This window comes from Erinaceus europaeus, chromosome 18, assembly GCF_950295315.1.
Source record: "Erinaceus europaeus chromosome 18, mEriEur2.1, whole genome shotgun sequence".
NCBI classification, from domain to species: domain Eukaryota; kingdom Metazoa; phylum Chordata; class Mammalia; order Eulipotyphla; family Erinaceidae; genus Erinaceus; species Erinaceus europaeus.
The window spans coordinates 21,667,145-21,686,125 of NC_080179.1; the positions used below are offsets into that span (position 1 = coordinate 21,667,145).

Sequence of the window (18,981 nt, forward strand, 5' to 3'; positions counted from 1 at the left end):
ATAATTATAAAATGTCATCTTATAAATATCACTATTGTGGTCCGGGAGGTGGCGCAGTGGATAAAGCATTTGACTCTCAAGCGTGAGGTCCTGAGTTCAAGCCCTGGTGGCCCATGTACCAGAGTGATGTCTGGTTTTTTCTCTCTTCTCCTTTCTCATCAATCAATAAATAAAATCTTTAAAAAAATCACTATTATCTATAATGTATTAAAACTAACCTGAGTAATCAAAAGTGTCAGTTAAATATAAGGCTTTAAAATAAAATAAATCTTTAAGACTGACATCAGTATCATCAAAATAATTAAAATGAAAAAAAATCACACATACTTAATATGATACCTTTACAGAAAAACATCACTGTATTTAAAAATTTTAGATAAAAATTAATTTCAGGGGGCCAGGTAGTGGTGCACTTGGTTAAGCGTGCACATTACAGTGCAGTAGGATCCAGGTTCAAGCCCCTGGTCCCCACCAGCAGGGGGAGAGCTTCACAAGTGGTGAAGCAGGGTTACAGGTATCTCTCTGCCTCCCTCTCTATCTTCCCCTCTCAATTTCTCTCTCTACATATACAATAATAAATAAATCATTAAAAACATTAAAAGTTGATTTCACATAAATTTTAATTGTCCTTATAAACAAAGACCACTCAGATATGTGGTGCTGATACTTAATTCACTTTTAAATACTTGAGTACCTTTAGTGCATTAGACACTATTTTAGTACTACCAAGGTTATACAGAGTCTATAATCACACGGGAATAGGGAGAAGGACAAAACACAACTACAGATACAGATAAATATTAGAGTGAACCCTAACCCCAAAATGGTTAAGGGCTGACACTGGATAGTGTGCTGCTTTCTGCCATGTGCATGAACCTGGCTTGAGTCTGGTCTGTAGCACAATGAAAGAAGCCAGCTTCAATGCTGTGGTGTTCTCTCTCTCTCTCTCTCTCTCTCTCTCTCCCTCCTCTCCACCCTCCCTCTCTCTCTGCCTCCTTCCCTCTCTCCCTCCTCTACTTGAAAAAGTTAGCAATGTGGTCCCAGGTATAACCAGGAAAAAAATTAAAAAGGGGGGGGGCAGGTGGTAGCACAGCGGGTTAAGCGCACACGGCTCAAAGCCTAAAGACCGGCATAAGGATCTCTGTTCGAGCTCCTGGCTCCCCACCTGCAGGAGGTGGTCTCCTCACAAGCGGTGAAGCAGGTAAGCACGTATCTCTTTCTCTCCCCCTCTCTGTCTTCCCTTCCTCTCTGCATTTCTCTCTGTTCTATACAACAACAATAACAGCAATAACAACAACAATAACAACGATAAACAACAAAGGCAACAAAAGGGAAAAGGTGGCCTCTAGGAGCAGTGGATTCATATTGCAGGCACCGAGCCCTATCAATAATCCTGGAGGCAAAATAAAATAAAATAAAAGATCAAGTATTAACATATTAGGGTTCAACCAGTGCAAAGTAGCTATAATAATGCAACACCACTATGATGAAAAGTTTGGAGATAGCATAATTTCTGGCTTGTGAATCCCAGGTACTTTCAAGAAGAAAAGTTTGGCATGTCATCAAGGTCTTTAGTTAGGAGGATAATTTCTCCAAGTACAGATCTTTGATAAGAAAGAAAACTATTGCTAGAGATCAGCTTCAGTGAAAACCAGAAACCACAGGATGTTGTTGAAAAACAAAGGATAGCCTAGCATTATCATAACTGTAACAGTCAAGACAGAAGAGCTATGTACTGAGTAATCCCACGAAGCATCACTCCCACAGATATTTATGTGAACAATGCTCTCAACAGTTGGGCAGTATAGAATTTGTACAACCAGGGGTAGCGCAGTGGGTAAAGCACAGGTGGCACAAAGCACAAGGACAGTGTAAGGATCCTGGTTCGAGCCCCCGGCTTCCCACCCGCAGGGGAGTCGCTTCACAGGCAGTGAAGCAGGTCTGCAGGTATCTATCTTTCTCTCTCCCTCTCTGTCTTCCCCTCCTCTCTCCATCAATAACAATAATAACTGCAACAATTAAAAAAAAAAAAGGGGTGGAGGGTAGATAGCATAATAGTTATGCACAGAGACTCTCATGCCTGAGGCTCCAAAGTCCCAGGTTCAATCCCCTGCACCACCATAAGCGAGAGCTGAGCAGTGCTCTGGTTAAAAAAATAATAAATTAAAGGTTCTGAATATTAAAAAATATGTAATAATTAATAAATGATAATAAAATAGAATTTGCACAACTGTACACTGTGCCTGTATTAGTAAGGTGGGAAAGAGACTTAAGTTTATTAGAAAAATTACTAGACCAAAATTTATTGGTAAAAGGTGGTAGAGGTTACAGGGCAGAGTTATATTGTCTTGTGAGAGGCCTGTGGGGTCAGCAAAATGTCTCACTTGGATAATGTGATGCTTTGTCATGCCTGCAACCCAGCTTCAAGACAGGTCCCCAGTGCACTGAAGGAAGCTTCAGTGCTGTGGTTTCTTTCACTCTCTGCCTCTCCTCTCTGTCTCTAACTAAAAGAAAGGGAGGGGTGCGTGCACATACAAGAATGACTTGTTCCCTTTTTTTTTTTTTGGACCAGAGCACTGCTCAGATTTGGCTTATGGTGGTGAGGGGGGACTTAGGACTTGATCTATAATCTGAGGATTTTCTAACATGTCCAGAGCTGTGTGTGACTGTGTATTAGCAATTTAACTTATTTAAACCCCAGAATTCCTCACTATGAGGTAAGAATAATAATGGTGTACCTCATAATATTGTTGAGAGAGTTAATGACATGATACATGATTCAGAACAGTAACAAGCAAACAGCAGGTGTTCTAATAGCCATTCGACAACAAAGAGAATATTGCATGCTAGTTTTGAATGCTGGAAATATTGTGGGTAGAGAAAATGGAGGCCTAGAGAGACAGCTCACTCTCTTTTTTAAAATTTATTTAAAAAAATATTTTATTTATTTTATTTTTGAGAGAGATGCAGGGAGTCACACACAAAGAGAAACACCAGAGCACTGCTCAGCTTATGGTGGTGTAGGGGATCGAACATGGGACTTTGGAGCCTCAAGCATGAGAGTCTGTTGCATAACCATTATGCTATCTCCCCCACCTGAGACAGCTTACTCTCTAGCTCAGGTTCAAACCCTGGCAAGACATGAGTGTGCCACCACAGCACTGGAGGAACTCTGGTTGTCCCTTTCTCTCATTCTTTTAACTTTTTAAAAATTATATATATTGGATAGAGACAGCCAGAAATCAAGAGGGAAGGAGGTGACAGAGAGAAAGAGAGACACCTGGAACACTACTTCACCACTTGCAAAGTTTTCCCCTGGCAGGTAGGGACCGGGGGCTCGAACCCGGGGCATTGAGCATTATAACATGTGTGCTCAACCAGGTGCGCCATCACCCAGTCCCTTTCCCTCTCTCTATTTCAATAAAATTGTGCATGCATGAGGCCCACCCTCTGCAGAAAAATAAAACAGAAACTCTTGATTTCTTAAGGATTATTTATAGTGGGGACTAATTAGTGTTACCAGAAATAAAGGAAGTAGACTGGGGAGACAGGACAGTAGGTATGCAGAAAGACCTTCATGCCCATGGCACCAAAAGTTCTAGGTTCAAATGCCAGTACCACCAGAAACCAGAGTTAATCTGTTTCTTTTCTTCTTTCCTTCCTTTTTCTCTCTTTCTTTTTCTTTCTCTTTTTCTTTCTTTCTTTCCAAACAAATAAATAAATAGCATAAAGGATTTAAAAAGTGATGGGGTTGCTGCTTCAAATGGATATTCAAAGGAGACCTCCCTGAAAGTGATAGTAGAATGAGCTATCATGGCTAGTTACCATTATTATGTACTGTGTGGACCAAAGTAGAGAGGCAAAAACATGAGAGACAGTGAGTCGGAGAATTACTATTTCCCATGATTAGTAACTCTGTGAGAAAAATTATCTTTTTTTTTTCCCTCCAGGGTTATTGCTGGGGCTCAGTGCCAGTACTATGAATCTATTGCTCCCGGTGGCCATTTTTCCCATTTTAATGGCTAGGACAGAGAGAAATTGAGAGGGGAGGGGAGACAGAGAGGGAGGGAGAGATAGAGAGACACCTGCAGACCTGCTTCACTGCTCGTGAGGCCTTCCCCCACTATACTATTTCCCTGGCAGCAAGTGCCATTAATAAGGAATGTACATAGGAGGTAGGAAGAATGCGGAAAGAAGTACAGATTGTGAAGAAAGTAGAAAAGGATGGTTGAGGAGGCAAAAGAGAGTACTTATGGTGTGAACAAATCAGAGAAAAGTTTCAACAGAAAGAGGCTGGGAATATTTGGAATTTGAAAAGAAGGAAAGGTTATTAGAAAGAGCAGTGCCAAGCAGCCAGCGGCAGGCTAAAGTTAGATTTGCATATGCAGTCAGTCACCAGATCTGCTTCTTAATCTTTGGTCAGGCTGAAGTGCAGGAGCATTAAGATGTATATATTAGGTTGTTGGGAAAGTCATTATTTTTCCTATGCAAAAATGCTTCATGACTTATCTGACAACCCAACAGATGTGGTATGGTACAACATGCTGAGCATAAGCAGAGATGCTGATAAAAAGAATGATTGGCAGTGGCACCATCAGTAAAACATACAGTCAGGCACTTTGTAAAGAACAGACACAAAGAGAACTTGTAATGGACTTGGTAAGTAAGTAAGGGGGCCAGATAGATAGTCTTTGGTGAGGGTACTGATAGAGTGGGGATAATCAAGGACATCTCTAAATGACTCGTGAGGATATCATTGATAGATTAGGTAGAAAAGGTACTGCTAGCTGGAGAAGCTGAAAAGTACAGTTAAAAATTTTTTTTTTTTGATGAACCTGGAAGTCAAGGATTGGCAGAGAAACCAGAAATCATGAGGAAGGCAAAGAAGAGTCATGAAAGTATATTTTAAAATGAGGCACTCAACTGATGCAATTTGAGATGCTCATCTATGTCAAAGTAGTCACACTACTTGGAACCATGAGAAGCTGTTGTCAGATTAGTGACGGTCCAGGGGTTGTATACTCATCAGTTTAAACACAGTTTAGAGTTAAATTGTACATAGATGTGTAAGTCTAAATTTGTCAAAGCCATTCAGCAAACTTTCTGAACAAATTACCTTTTCTTCCATCTCATAATCTACTCCAAATATTGGACTGGCAGAATATACTTTGTGAAGTGAATTGATTTCCTTAACTGATTCTTGTAGTTTTTCCACAGGATCTATTTTAAAGCCAAGGACATATCCTCCACTCTACAAGGTAAAAAAAAAAAAAAAAGAAAAGAAAATCAAACAAAAGCTAGAGGGTTAGTATTTGTAGTTCATGATAAACCATAGTTCTGCTCGCCCTTATTTCAGAGCACAATTATAAACTGGTTTTTTAAAATTAAATGTTAGCATACATAAAATAGAGAGGACTACAATGTGTGTCTCTGTAGCCGTCCGTTATCCAGCTTCAATAAGTAATAACATATGACCAACTCTTTTCTCATCTGCATGGAACAACTCTTTCACAACAGGATTATTTAGAAACACATCCCAATAGCACATAATTTTATCTGTGAATATAAAAATTGATCTCTCAAGCTTTAAAAAATAGACTGTGGTGGTCCGGGAGGTGGCGCAGTGTATAAAGCATTGGACTCTCAAGCATGAGGTCCTGAGTTCAATCCCCGGCAGCACAGAGTGATGTCTGGCTCTTTCTCCCTCATCCTATGTTTCTCATTAATAAATAAAATAAAATAAAAAATAGACTGTGAAGACCAAGGAAACCACATTTTTCTTGAAGGAGGTCTTGAAAAAAGAATAGGGTATATGCATTAAAGGAAAAAGAATGACATATCTGAGTCTATCTCTGAAAGTTTATGTTTAAAAATGTGATTATGGGGAGTCGGGCTGTAGCACAGCGGGTTAAGCGCAGGTGGCGCAAAGCACAAGGACCGGCATAAGGATCCCGGTTCGAACCCCGGCTCCCCACCTGCAGGGGAGTCTTCACAGGCAGTGAAGCAGGTCTGCAGGTGTCTATCTTTCTCTCCTCCTCTCTGTCTTCCCCATTTCTCTCTCCATTTCTCTCTGTCCTATCCAACAACGACAACAACAATAATAACTACAACAATAAAACAACAAGGGCAACAAAAGGGAATAAATAAAATAAATATTAAAAAAAATTTTTAAAAAGTAATTTAAAAAAATGTGATTATGAAAGCCTTTGAAGATGTGCTTATGAAAATTAAGTTGGCATACTTTAATAACTAAGAACATATGCTTTAGGGTTCAGTTTTTTTTTTTTAGTTTATGGTTAATTTCTACATGATGCTAGAAAACTTGTTCTCCTTGGGTCTGGGTGGTGGCTCAGCAGGTTGAGTGCACATGTTATAATGCTCAAGGATCCAGGTTCGAGCTCCCGGTCCCCACCTGCACAGGGAAAGCTTTGTGAGTGGTGAAGCAGTACTGCAGGTGTCTCTCTGTCTCTCTCCCTTTCTGTCTTCCCGTTTTCTCTCGATTTCTGGTTTCTCTAATAAAGATAGTCAAAATTAATTAATTAATTAAAAAAAAAGAAAACTTGTTCTCCTTAGTCTTCCTAAATTTCAAGTTTTTGACCATAAAATGATCATCAAAAATAAGATAATGCAGCGGTCCAGGAGGTGGCACAATGGATAAACTGTTGGACTCTCAAGCATGAGGTCCCAAATTCAATCCCTGTACATGTAGCACATGAACCAGACTAATGTCTGGTTCTTTCTCTCTCTCTCTCTCTCTCTCTCTCTCTCCTCCAGTCTTTCTCATGAATAAATAAGTAAAATCTAAAGAGAGGATTGAATCAGGAAAAGAAGGGGTAACTTTGTATAAATGTGGACAGATAGTTGTAGAGAAGATGGTTGGCCCATGTCTACAGTTTTAGGGGAACTGTGGTGGATTGCAGTGGGGAGAGTGAAGATTCAGAACTCTGGTGGTGGGAGTGGTGTGGATTCAAACCCCTGTTGACATGTAATTCTGTAATATATATATATATAAAGAAGTCTTTTAAAAAAGATATGCATACATGACCGTTGGTACAGTTCTTAGAATGCATTACACTCAATAAAAGGAAGCTATTAACCTACAAGCTCAGAAAAGGAAGTAGTATGTCTACACTAATGTTTAAATTTAGAATTTAGAAGTGATTTTATAAATGACGTTTCATCATCTGCCAAAACTTAAGAGATGATAATGGAAGCCTAGCAGTTTACAATTAGATAAGTAGAAATAAGGGTAAAATCTATAAATACCTGCGTTTTTCAAAGATGGTCCTGTGAATAAGTTAGACCCAACTTCTGTTTTTTCTTAATTTTTTTTATGTTCATTTATTTATTGGATAGAGGCAGCCAGAAATCGAGAGGGAAGGGGGTGATAGAGAGGGAGAGAGATAGAGAGACACCTGCAGCCCTGCTTCACCATTCACAAAACTTTCCCCCCTGCAGGTGGGGACTGGGGGCTCAAACCTGGGTCCTTGTGCACTGTAATGTGTGCACCCAGCCAGGTGCGCCACCACCCAGCCCCTAGACCCAAATTCTGTAAAGCTCAGTTTCCTTGTCTGTAAAATGGAGGTATGTGTGTGTGTGTGGGAGGGGGGAGCATTAACTCTATCAAAGGCTGTGTAAATACGGAGATAGTATATGAAGGTCTGGTAACTAGATTTTATTATTAAAAATCTTAAGTGAGGGAAGTGAGGCAGACATTCCCAGGTCTAGTTAGATTCAGTCAAGATCAACATGCCAGGATTTATAATGCTGGGTGAAACATTCTTTTTTATCCTGTAGGTGCTAGTATTGCAGAGTTCACTATTGTACAGTCTGTTTTCTATTTATTAGGAAAGCTACTCCATTATTACAAAATATTTACGGTAATAAATTTGGTGAGTCAGACTTCTAGTACAATGATAATCATTATGGTAAGAATGATGTCTGTCCAACAGAAAGCATAGGAGGTTCCCTCCTAGGGGACACTTACTATATGATGTCAGACTCTTTACATGACGCTGTGTCACAGCTAATATTCTTCTTGGATATAAATAAACTGGGAATTTACTTTATAGAAATTAAAGTCATTCCAGATGATACCATGATGCCAACCTGACTTTTTTGGGCAGATGATCCCACCATGTGTCTTGGAGCCCCACCTCCCCAGACCCTTGCCCCACTAGGGAAAGAAAAGAGACAGGCTGGGAGTATGGATTGACCTGTCGGTATCCATGTTTAGCGGGGAAGCAATTACAGAAGCCAGACCTTCCACCTTCTGCACCTCACAATGATCCTGGGTCCACACTCCCAAAGGGATAAAGAATAGGGAATCTATCAAGGGAGGGGATTGGAAATAGAGCTCTGGGGGTGGGCACTGTGTGGAAATGTACCCCTCTTATCCTATGATATTGTTAATATTTCCATTTTATAAATAAAAATTTAAAAAAGAAATTAAAGTCAAATATAATAATAAATATAAAATATAAAATATAATGAACATTAGTAAAAATATAAAGTATCTTACCTGCTGAGAACTTTCTATGACAAGAGCTAAACCAAATTTTGAGTCTCTAATCTTTATTGAACGCTAGATGTAAAATGAAAAAAGAAAGCTTTTATTATCTGATAGTTGTGATTCTTTAACACAAATATTTAAATTTTATTATTTTTTAAAGTTATTTATTTGTCTTGTGAAGAGACCAGAGGAACACTCTAGCATTAGCAGTACCTGGGATTTTCCGACTTTTAGCCAGTAACTACTCTGGAGAACAGAACTGTCCCTCTTTCCTTCATACTCCCACAGGGGTCAAGTAAATGAAAAAACTCATACTAGATAAAGAGGACAAACTTCTAAGATAACACACAAATAGGACATCTTTGAAGCATGTACACGCTTGTCTGACTCAAATATCTCCCATGTACAGTCACAACTTTTCAGAATGTTTTAAACCAAAGGCTAGAAACCTTTTAGTCAGGGTTAAACCAGGGGCTGGTTTTTATTTTGTTTATTTTGGTGGAGCCAGGGCCTTAAGCACATGCAATTTCATCACTCTGGTCCACTTCTTTCATTCCGATAGTGCATAACCATTATGCGACTTATCGCTGCCCTGATGGGCTAGTTTTTAAAAGTCATCTGTGCTTTTTATGTCTTACCACATAGGCAGGTCCATTCTTAAAAACAAACAAACCTCCACTTCATTTATTAGAAAATTTAAGTTATGGGTATTTATCACACAGCATCAAGAAAGAATGAGTAGGTCAAATGTAACTCACATCAGCAAGTAAATATGACATGGTTAGCAGAAGATGAGCAGTGATGCCTGTGGCCTGGCAGAAGGAAAAAGGGCTAGAAACATAAAGGCATGATGTCTGTGTAAAAAGTGAAACAAAATGAACTTGGAGGCATTAGTCAGAGCAACAGTGGATCAAATATGACTAACAGACAAAAAAAACAAGAAGGCTAATCTTTTGTTTGTTTGCTTTTTTAATTTCTCTATTGGGGGATTAATGATTTACAGTAAATAATAAAATACAATAGTATGTACATGCATAACATTTCCACATCACAATACAATCCCACTAGGTCCTCCTCTGCCATCATGTTCCAGGACCTGAACCCCACCCCCACCCCCCACCCCCAGCCCCAGAGTCTTTTACTTTGGTGCAGTACACCAACTCCAGTCGAGAAAGCTAATCTGTAGTGTGTAACAGCATGTTGCATAGATGTAAACTGGAAGTTGAGAGAATGAGAGTGAGAGACTGAGAGGAAAGAGACTGAGGATGGAGGGAGAGAGAGCGAGAGAGAAACTGAGAAAGAGAAATTGATTGAAAGGAAGAGTAAGGAAGGGAGGTAGACACAAATGGTATTTGTTATGAAAACCTGGCCTTCCACTTAGACTATTTCATAATCTACCAGGTATACACACAGCCCCAGGTAAGAATCATAGAACACTGCTAGCCTAACCAGTTAACTGGGTAACACAAGCTGATAAGATAGAAACTATCAAGAAAAGAGCGAGGGTAATGTAAAACTACAGTGGCAGAAAGTGGCCCACTCTCCGACGGGAGGCTGGGTCAACATACTCTGCCACTTGAGGAAGACTGGTTCTGAGAAGAGTGCAGCCTAGAATGTTCCTAGCCATGACCATGGCATGTGAGCTCAGATTGACAGGGATGCAGAGGTTACACAGGCTCCTGTACTAAATATGAAGAGACACGGTCTTAGGTCAGATACAGTTTACAGTATCTGACCTAAGAGTTTACAGTTAGTGGTATTTATATACTTTCACTATATTTGGGAGCTATTCTTTGTCCTGATCCAGCTTTCTAGTCCTATCCTCAACTCTTGAAGACACCATCTTCCCAGACAATACTCCTAGCCCACCTTGTATTTAGCTGTCAAGTTCAGGCAAAAATTAGTAAAGTCATGGGCTCCTTGGAATATATCTAAAATAGACTTCCTAGCTCCTTCCAACATGAAGACCCCCAAATCTAATCTGCTATATTTTTACCTTTAGGTTCCTGATTATTAAACAATTTGTTCTGTTTTATATCCCAATGCTTTTCAGCCACTAGGTTGCAGAAGCTACCACGACACCAACCTGACTTCTCTGGCAGATGACCTCACCAGGTGTCCTGGAATCTGGTCTCTCCAGAGCCCTGCCCCATTAGGGAAAGATAGAAACAGGCTGGGAGTATGGACTGACCTGTCAATGCCCGTGTCCAGTGGAAAAGCAATTACAGAAGCCAGACCTTCCACCTTCTGCTCCCCATAAAGATCTTTGGTCCATACTCCCAGAGGAATAAAGAATATGGAAGCTTCCAATGGAGGGGAGGGGAGAGTAGGGGATACGGAACTCTGGTGGTGGGAAATGTACCCCTCTTATACCACAATTTTGTCAATCATTATTAAATTACTAATAAACACATTTTAAAAAAGAGAGGGTAGGAGGGGGAAAGACTCTCTCTCCCTCTCTCTCTCTCTCTCTCTCTCTCTGTGTGTGTGTGTGTGTGTGTGTGTGTGTGTGTTATAAATATGGGTAGGGCTGGGGCAATGGCTGAGGCTGTAGAGCTGAAGTTAGAACATGAATACAACAGTGAGGCTATCAGATTGCAAGTTGTTTGGGAGGCTGATTCATTCCAGAGGCCATATTTGGCAACTCTATTCTTAAGTTACAAAAAGTTATTTTTTGTTATACTGCTTGAATAACAGAAATCACGAGGTTTGCTACTTAGTAAATTATTCAGCATTAACAGAGGCTAGGTTAGGCAAGTTATACAGTATACAAATACATTATAAAACATGTTAACAATATAAGCAGATTTATCAAGTATCTATATAGGTTTGTGATGTATTTCCAGTTATGACAATTGCTTACTGTATTTCTCTAGATAGGTAGAAATAATTGTCTTCCTTTCAGATTCTATGATTTTTCTGTTTACTGTATTGTTTTTCTCCCTGAAAGTGAGAGCTCTCTGATGGTAGGAACTATGTACTGACTCATGGTTTTCATGACTAGCTCTACCATGGAGCAGAGAATGTGCTCAACATTTGGCAAATGAATGATCAGATATATTAAAGTTAAAGAAATAAAACCATTTAGGGGCTGGGTTGTGGCATACCTGGCTGAACACACATTTTACAGTGCACAGGGACTTGGGTTTGAGCCCCTGGTCCTCACCTGCAGATGGAAAGTAGTGCTGCAGATGTCTCTGTCTCTCTTCCTCTCTATCTCCTTTCTTTTTTAAATTTTTATATTTATTTCTTTATTCCCTTTTTGTTACCCTTGTTTTATTGTTGTAGTTATTATTATTGTTGTGGATGTCATCATTGTTAGATAGGACAGGGAGAAATGGGGAGAGGAGGGGAAGGCAGAGAGAGGGAGAGATAGATAGACACCTGCAGACCCGCTTCACCACCTGTGAAGTGACTCCCCTGCAGGTGGGGAGCAGGGGGCTTGAACCGGGATCGTTATGCTATCCTTTGGGCTTTGCACCACCTGCGCTTAATCCACTGCACTACTGCCCGACTCTCTCTATCTCCTTTTTATTTCCTTCTTTGCCTCCAGGGTTATCATAGGGACTTGGTGCCTGCACTACGAATCCACTGCTCCTGCAGCCATTTAATTAATTAATTAATTAATTAATTAATTAATTAAAACAGGACAGAGAGAAATTGGAAGAGGAGGGGAAGATAGAGAGGGAAAGAAAGAGAAAAATACCTGCAGACCTGCTTCACCACCTGTGAAGCAACCCCACTGCAGGTGGGGAACCAGGGGATCGAACCGGGATCCTTAAGCCACGTGCACTTAACCTGCTGCACTACTGCCCGACTCCCAATCTTTTCTATGTTTTTAAGTGCTGTCACTTAAAATTGAAGAGCTCCTTTAATTTCCAAAGTCTTATTAACTGTTTAATAGAAATGATTTCTTCTGCATTAAAACAAGGTACCCAAAATTCATGCACTTACAATTTGCAGATAGGGTATACTGACATTAAAGCTGTCATTCATATTGGCATGCCACACAATTCTCACGTTAGTAACAAAAAAGGTTCCTAAATTTCCCTGTAAAAGAGAGTAATGAGAGATACATCAATAATCATTTGTCTGGATATTTATTCATTACTATGTTGAATACAAGAATACTATAGAATTAACTATTCTGAAGTATCAATGATTTTATTTTTTGTTTGTCTGTTTTTACCAGAGCACTGCTCAGCTCTGGCTTATGGTGGGGTGGGGAATTAAACCTGGGACTTATAAGCCTCAGGCATGAGAGTCTATTCATTTAATCAATATGCTATTAAACCCCCCCCCATGATTTTACTGTTCATTAGATAACAGTACAATTAAATGAGTGGGAGCCTGGATTCAGGAGCTGAATTGATCCTAATCAATACACCCTCAGTACTTACCATTTGTCTGATCAGTGGAAATTTCTTTTTGGTGTATTACTTTGAATAGAATATGCAAATTTGATTATTATAGTCACCTACAATGGAAATCCTTCCTATAAGACTATCAGTACAGGATGACAGAGGACCTAGTGGGGGTTGTATTGTTATATGGGAAAGTGGGGAATGTTATGCATGTACAGACTACTGTATTTACTGTTGAATGTAAAACATTAATTCCCCAATAAAGAAATTTTAAAAAAGTAAAAAAAAAAAAAAAAAAGAAAAGAAAAAGAAGAATAAAGAAAGCCAAAAAAAAAAAAGGGGGGTGGGGAAGACTATCAGTACAAACTCTAAAGGCTAGAAAAGAATGGCAGGATACATTTGAAGTTTTGAATCAAAAATACCTCTACCCAATAATCCACTGAGGCAGTAACCAAGTCTGAAGGAGTAATGAAAAGTTTTTCAAACAAATAACAGTAGACGGACTCTACTTAGCACTGAACTGGCCTTACATGAAATACTAATGGGATTTATATGAAAGGAAAATATTGGCATAAACAAAGCTCAGGTTCAATCCCCTGGCACCACCATAAACCAGAGCTGAGAAGTGCTCTGAAAAACAAAACAAAAATACCACACACAAACACACACACACACACACACACACACACACACACACACACACACACACACACACACTATAAGGAAACAAACTAAGTCAAATGAAGACAAGATATTAGGTTTGCAGAATCTAAGAGGCATGTGGGAAGGGGATTCCAAGGGTTGAAGCAGATCCAGTGGATTTTAGTGGAGGGGTATTGCTACTTTAGTTTTTTTTTTTTCCTTTTGCCTCTAGGGTTTTCGCTGTGACTTGGTATTTGCACTATGAATCCACTGATCCTGGTGACCATTTTTTCCTTTTTTGTTGTTGTTGTTGGATAGGACAGAGAAACTGAGAGAGCAGAATAAGATAGAGAGGGATAGAAAAATAGACACCTGGGGAGTCGGGTGGTACCCAGCAGGTTAAGCGCATGTGGCGCAAAGCGCAAGGACTGGCTTAAGGACCCTGGTTCGAGCCCAGGCTCCCCACCTGCAGGGGAGCTGCTTCACAGGCGGTGAAGCAGGTCTGCAGGTGTCTATCTTTCTCACCCCTCTCTGTCTTCCCCTCCTCTCTCCATTTCTCTCTGCCCTATCGAACAACAATAATAATAACTACAATGATAAAACAACAAAGGCAACAAATGGGAATAAATATTAAAAAATTAAAAAAAAAAAGAAAGATAGACACCTGCAGGCCTGCCCCACTGCTTTTGAAGCAGCCCCCCTGCAGGTGGGGAGCCAGGGGCTTGAACTGGGATTCCCGTACCTGTCCCTGCACTTCACGCTATGTGGGCTTAACCCAGTGCACACTGCCTGACCCGTTACTTTAGTTTCTGATGTAGTGTTTAAATCTTTTTTTAAAAAATCTTTATCTGTTGGCTAGAGACAGAAATTGAGAGGGAAGGGGTGATAGAGAGGGAGAGAGACAGAGAGACACCTGCAGCACTGCTTTACCACTTGTGAAGCTTTCCCCTGCAGATGGGGACCGGGGGCTCGAACCTGGGTCCTTGCGCACTGTAACATGTACGCTCAACCAGGTGCGCCACCACTTGCCCCCCCCCCTTTTTTAAACAGAGCACTGCTTAGCTCTGGCTTATGGTGGTGTGGGGGCTTGAACCTGGGACTTTGAAAAGAGAGTCTGTTGGTATAGCCATTATACCATCTCCCCCCTCCCACATTTTGAAGAGGTGAGACTGTACTTCTAAAACAAATAACTATGACAAGATGATTACAAAAGTCCTATCCTGAAAGGTCATTTCTTTGCACAATACCTGGTCACTGGACAGATTCCATACTCCATTGATTTTATCATATACATGCTCTTGTGGCAATAATCTTAGTTGTTTGTTTTGAATTAGTGCACTTCTCAACTTAAAGTCTCGATACATTTTAGAAGTTTCATATGCTCTATAAAAAAGATTGAAAATGACCTTAGGCTATGTCTACTTGCCTACTAAAATACGCAGCTTTTTACTACTTATGTACATCACTTGAATAATACTCTGGTATATTGTTCTTTTCAGTGTGATGGCTAGAGTATTATTTTTTAAGCACTGGGTCTTGTATATGTGTGGCGTTAATGAGCATTTCTCCAACCAAACTTTCTGTTCTTTTTTTCTGGAGAGAGAAAGGGAGAAAGAAGAAGCAGGGGAGAGAAAGAGAGGTGACACTGCAGCACTAGATCACCATCCATGGAGCTCCTCTTCCCCTGTGCAGCACTGCCATGTGGCACAGGGGGACAGGCTGAGGGCCACATGTAGGGCAGTGCTGTGCTCTACTGCATTCCCTGGGCTCTGATTACATCCTTTTTATTTTATTTTATTTTAGTTTAGTTTTACAATAAATTTTGTTGAGACAACACTGGTCTATAATATTATGAAAGTGTCAATTGTATGGTACCTGAAATAATCACAGATCTAATTCCACATCTGTAAATTTTGTATTATGATTATCGCTGAACATCTACTTTTCACTCACCATCACTTGAACCTTTGAACTCATTTCACCCACATCCATTCTTTCTAACCATCTGTCTGTCTTCCGCATCTAAAGTTTGTTTTTGCCTTGAATCTTTTATAGTCTGCATGTGAATGAAATCATATGGTATTTATCTCTCTTTACCTGACTTATTTCACACAGCACAATACCCTCTAGGTTGTTTCAAATGGCAAAAATTTACCTTTCTTATTGAACTGAGTAATATTTCACTGTGTCGATGTATATTAGTAATCATAGTCTTTTGTATCCTTTGCTAATTAAATTTAGTGTAGCATTAATGCATTTTATTTCAGTAACCTTTTTTTCTTTATTTTTTGTTTTAATTATGTAAAGTGGCACCAGGGATCAAACCCAGGGCTTCACACATGGAAGGACTGTGTTCTACTCACCTTCTGACTTTCAGTTTGTTTATACTATTAAAGTAAAGCAATTTCCATACTTTGACCATTTTTTTTAAAGAAAATTTATTTATTTATTCATGAGAAAGATTGGAGAGAGAGAAAGAACAAGACATCAGTCTGGTACGTGTGCTGTCAGGTATTGAACTTGGAACCTCATGGTTGGGAATCCAATGCTTTATCCATTGTACCACCTCCTGGGTCAATAAATGCATCTTTCTTATCCTTTCTGATTCAGAGAAAATAATCCTTTCAAGTTTTAATTTAAAACCAACGAGTCACTTTTATTTCTATGAGAAGAACTCTACCTCTTATAAAGCAAATTTCTGCTCTGACCATTTTAAACTGTTCACTTAATAATAATTCTCAAGGTTAAGAGAAATAAGGAGTTGTGGCTTAGGCATATGCTCAAATGAACCAAAAGTATTTTTTTACTCCCAAATTTGTACATGAATGTTCAGATCACTGTTATTCATAATAGCTAAAAAAGAAAGAAAACCACATGACTATCAACTGATGAAGGGATAAGCAAAGTATGCCCCCACAGAACGACATATATAAATATTATAAAAATAGTTGCTACACCATGCATGAACTCTGAAAGTGTTTTGTGAGACAAAAAGTTAATCTATGATTCCATTTATATGAAATATCTAGAACAGATAAATCTAAAGAGAAAAAAAATCAGTAGCTACAAGGGATATGGGGAGGAGGGAATGGGGAATGACTATTACGGGGGTTTCTCTTCGGGGTGGTAGAAATAAATATTCTGCAATTAAGTGTTAGTGATAGTTGCACAATTTTGTGATTATACTCAAATGGAAAAAAAAAAGAGTAAACTTAGGGACAGGTGGTGAAGCACTTGGTTGAATGCACATGCACAAGAACCCCGGTTTGAGCCCCTGGACCCCACCTACAGGGGGAAAGCTTTGTAAGCGGTGAAGCAGGGCTGCAGGTGACTCTGTCTTTCTCCCTCTCTGTCTCCCCTTCACTTTTGATTTCTGGCTGTCACTAGCCAATAAATAAAAATTTAAAAAAATTAAAAATGTAAACTTTAAAATGTTAATTATAAATCATTGATTATATCTAAAAATTATGTAGATTTAAAATCACCAAAAACATTAAAATAGCAAACTAGGAAACCTGAGAAATAAATTTGAGAAATAAATTTCCAACACATGACAGATGGGGAATACTCAGAAATTTATAATAGAGATGAAAAGGAGTCCAAAATATAACTTTTCAAATTACTATTAATAAAAGAAACACAAAACAGTACATATATATTACACACCTACACTGTGTGTATGAATATATATATATATATATTTTTTTGATTGTTTGTTTTTATCACCTAAGTCAAACTTTTAAATAAAATTATAGTATTGTGAGCTCCTGGCTGAAAAAATAAAAGGACTGAGGTAGTGAAAAGTGAAGAAGTTAAGAAATAAAGAACTACACGAGGGGTGGAGGTAGATAGCATAATTATTATGCAAAAAAACTCTCATGCCTGAGGCTCCAAAGTCTCAGGTTCAATCCCCCACAACACTATAAACCCCATCAATGTGTACTGGAGCTTCGCTTCTTCAGAGCCTCACCCTACTAGGGAAAGAGAAAGGCAGACTGGGAGTATGGATCGACCAGTCAACACCCATGTTTAGTAGGGAAGCAATTACAGAAGCCAGACCTTCTACCTTCTGCAACCCACAATGACCCTGGATCCATACTCCCAGAGAGATAGAGAATGGGAAGGCTATCAGGGGGGGTGGGGGTGGGATGTGGAGATTGGGTTATGGGAATTGTGCAGAATTCTACCCCTCTTATTCTATGGTTTTGTTAATGTCTCCTTTCTTAAAAAAAAAAAAAAAAACAGCTGAACAGTGTTCAGGTAAGAAATAAAATAAAAATAAATAAATAAATAAAATAAAATAAAATAAAATAAAATAAAGAACCATAGGAGGGGCTGAGTGGTGGTGCACCTGATTGGGCACAAATGTTACAAAGCGCAAGAACAAGGTTCAACTCCCTAGTCCCCACCTGCAGGAGGAAAGCTTTTTGAGCCTTTCTCCCTCTATCTCCCTTCCTCTTGATTTCTTGCTCTCTCTATTCAATAAATAAAGATAATTTTAAAAAATTGAAAGAACCACAGGATAAAACCCACAAAATTCTTCAGAAAAATAGATATGCCCTATACTGCTAGAAAAATAATCTTTTAAATTAATTAGGTGATCCAACTTGGTTGTGTATAGTGACTAAATTCTCACACTGTAACTATGTTGGCAGCTACTCAGAATTTTTTAATGAATGTTAAGTAGACAAGTGCTTTATAAATACTTTCAAGGTGTTTATTAGATAATAATGCAAAGTATTCTAGTACTGGGTTGTTGGGAAAGTAATGATGTGTATTTATTTATTTATTTATTTAATGCAAAAACGTGTCATGACTTCCCCAACAACCCATATGCCCAGGATACTTGCAATAGAGCTTGGAGGGAGATAAAGCATCACACTTCTAAACTTCAACCTCTAAACCTCTGCAACATAGATCTAATTTAGAAATATTTAACTATCTTAAATATTAATATAGTTAAATATTGAACTACTTTAAATATAACCTATTACCATACCTGTGTACGGCAGTCACTGAAGTGAAAAGTCTTGGACTTCCCGGAACCAAATTTGTAAATATAAACTCAAAACGGGTATTGTTGCATTTTGTTAATATGTAAAGAGCTTCTGTCTGGCCTCGTAATTTCTGTAAGGACAAATTTATTTAAAAGTTAAAATTTTAATTTACTTAAAATACCAAAGGAGACCACCTGGGACTGAAACAAGACAGGACTAGAACCACTACAGGAACCCACTAAATCACCGCCACCAGGTTCCAGATGCCAGCACAATGCCAACCAGACTTCCCTGGACTGAAGACCCCATCAATGTGTACTGGAGCTCCACTTCCCCAGAGACCCACCTTACTAGGGAAAGAGAGAGGCAGACTGGGAGTATGGATCGATCAGTCAATGCCCATGTTCAGTGGGGAAGCAATTACAGAAGCCAGACCTTCCACCTTCTGCAACCTACAATGACCCTG

At 39.2% G+C, this 18,981-nt stretch overlaps 1 protein-coding gene across 4 annotated transcripts in view; it reads right to left on the reverse strand.

Moving 5' to 3' along the window:
* Window positions 1-18,981, reverse strand: part of BBS5 (Bardet-Biedl syndrome 5) — a 32,191-nt gene that overhangs the window by 3,506 nt on the left and 9,704 nt on the right. For 3 of the 4 annotated variants that reach the window (XM_007539304.3, XM_060177752.1, XM_060177754.1), the window contains 5 exons: window positions 18,518-18,645; window positions 14,766-14,901; window positions 12,467-12,562; window positions 8,522-8,584; window positions 5,117-5,251 (listed from right to left, as the gene is read on the reverse strand). In XM_007539304.3, the coding sequence (XP_007539366.1) occupies window positions 5,117-5,251; window positions 8,522-8,584; window positions 12,467-12,562; window positions 14,766-14,901; window positions 18,518-18,645 (558 nt within the window). The remainder of the gene's footprint in view (window positions 1-5,116; window positions 5,252-8,521; window positions 8,585-12,466; window positions 12,563-14,765; window positions 14,902-18,517; window positions 18,646-18,981) is intronic. The other variant, XM_060177753.1, reaches the window with a different exon arrangement.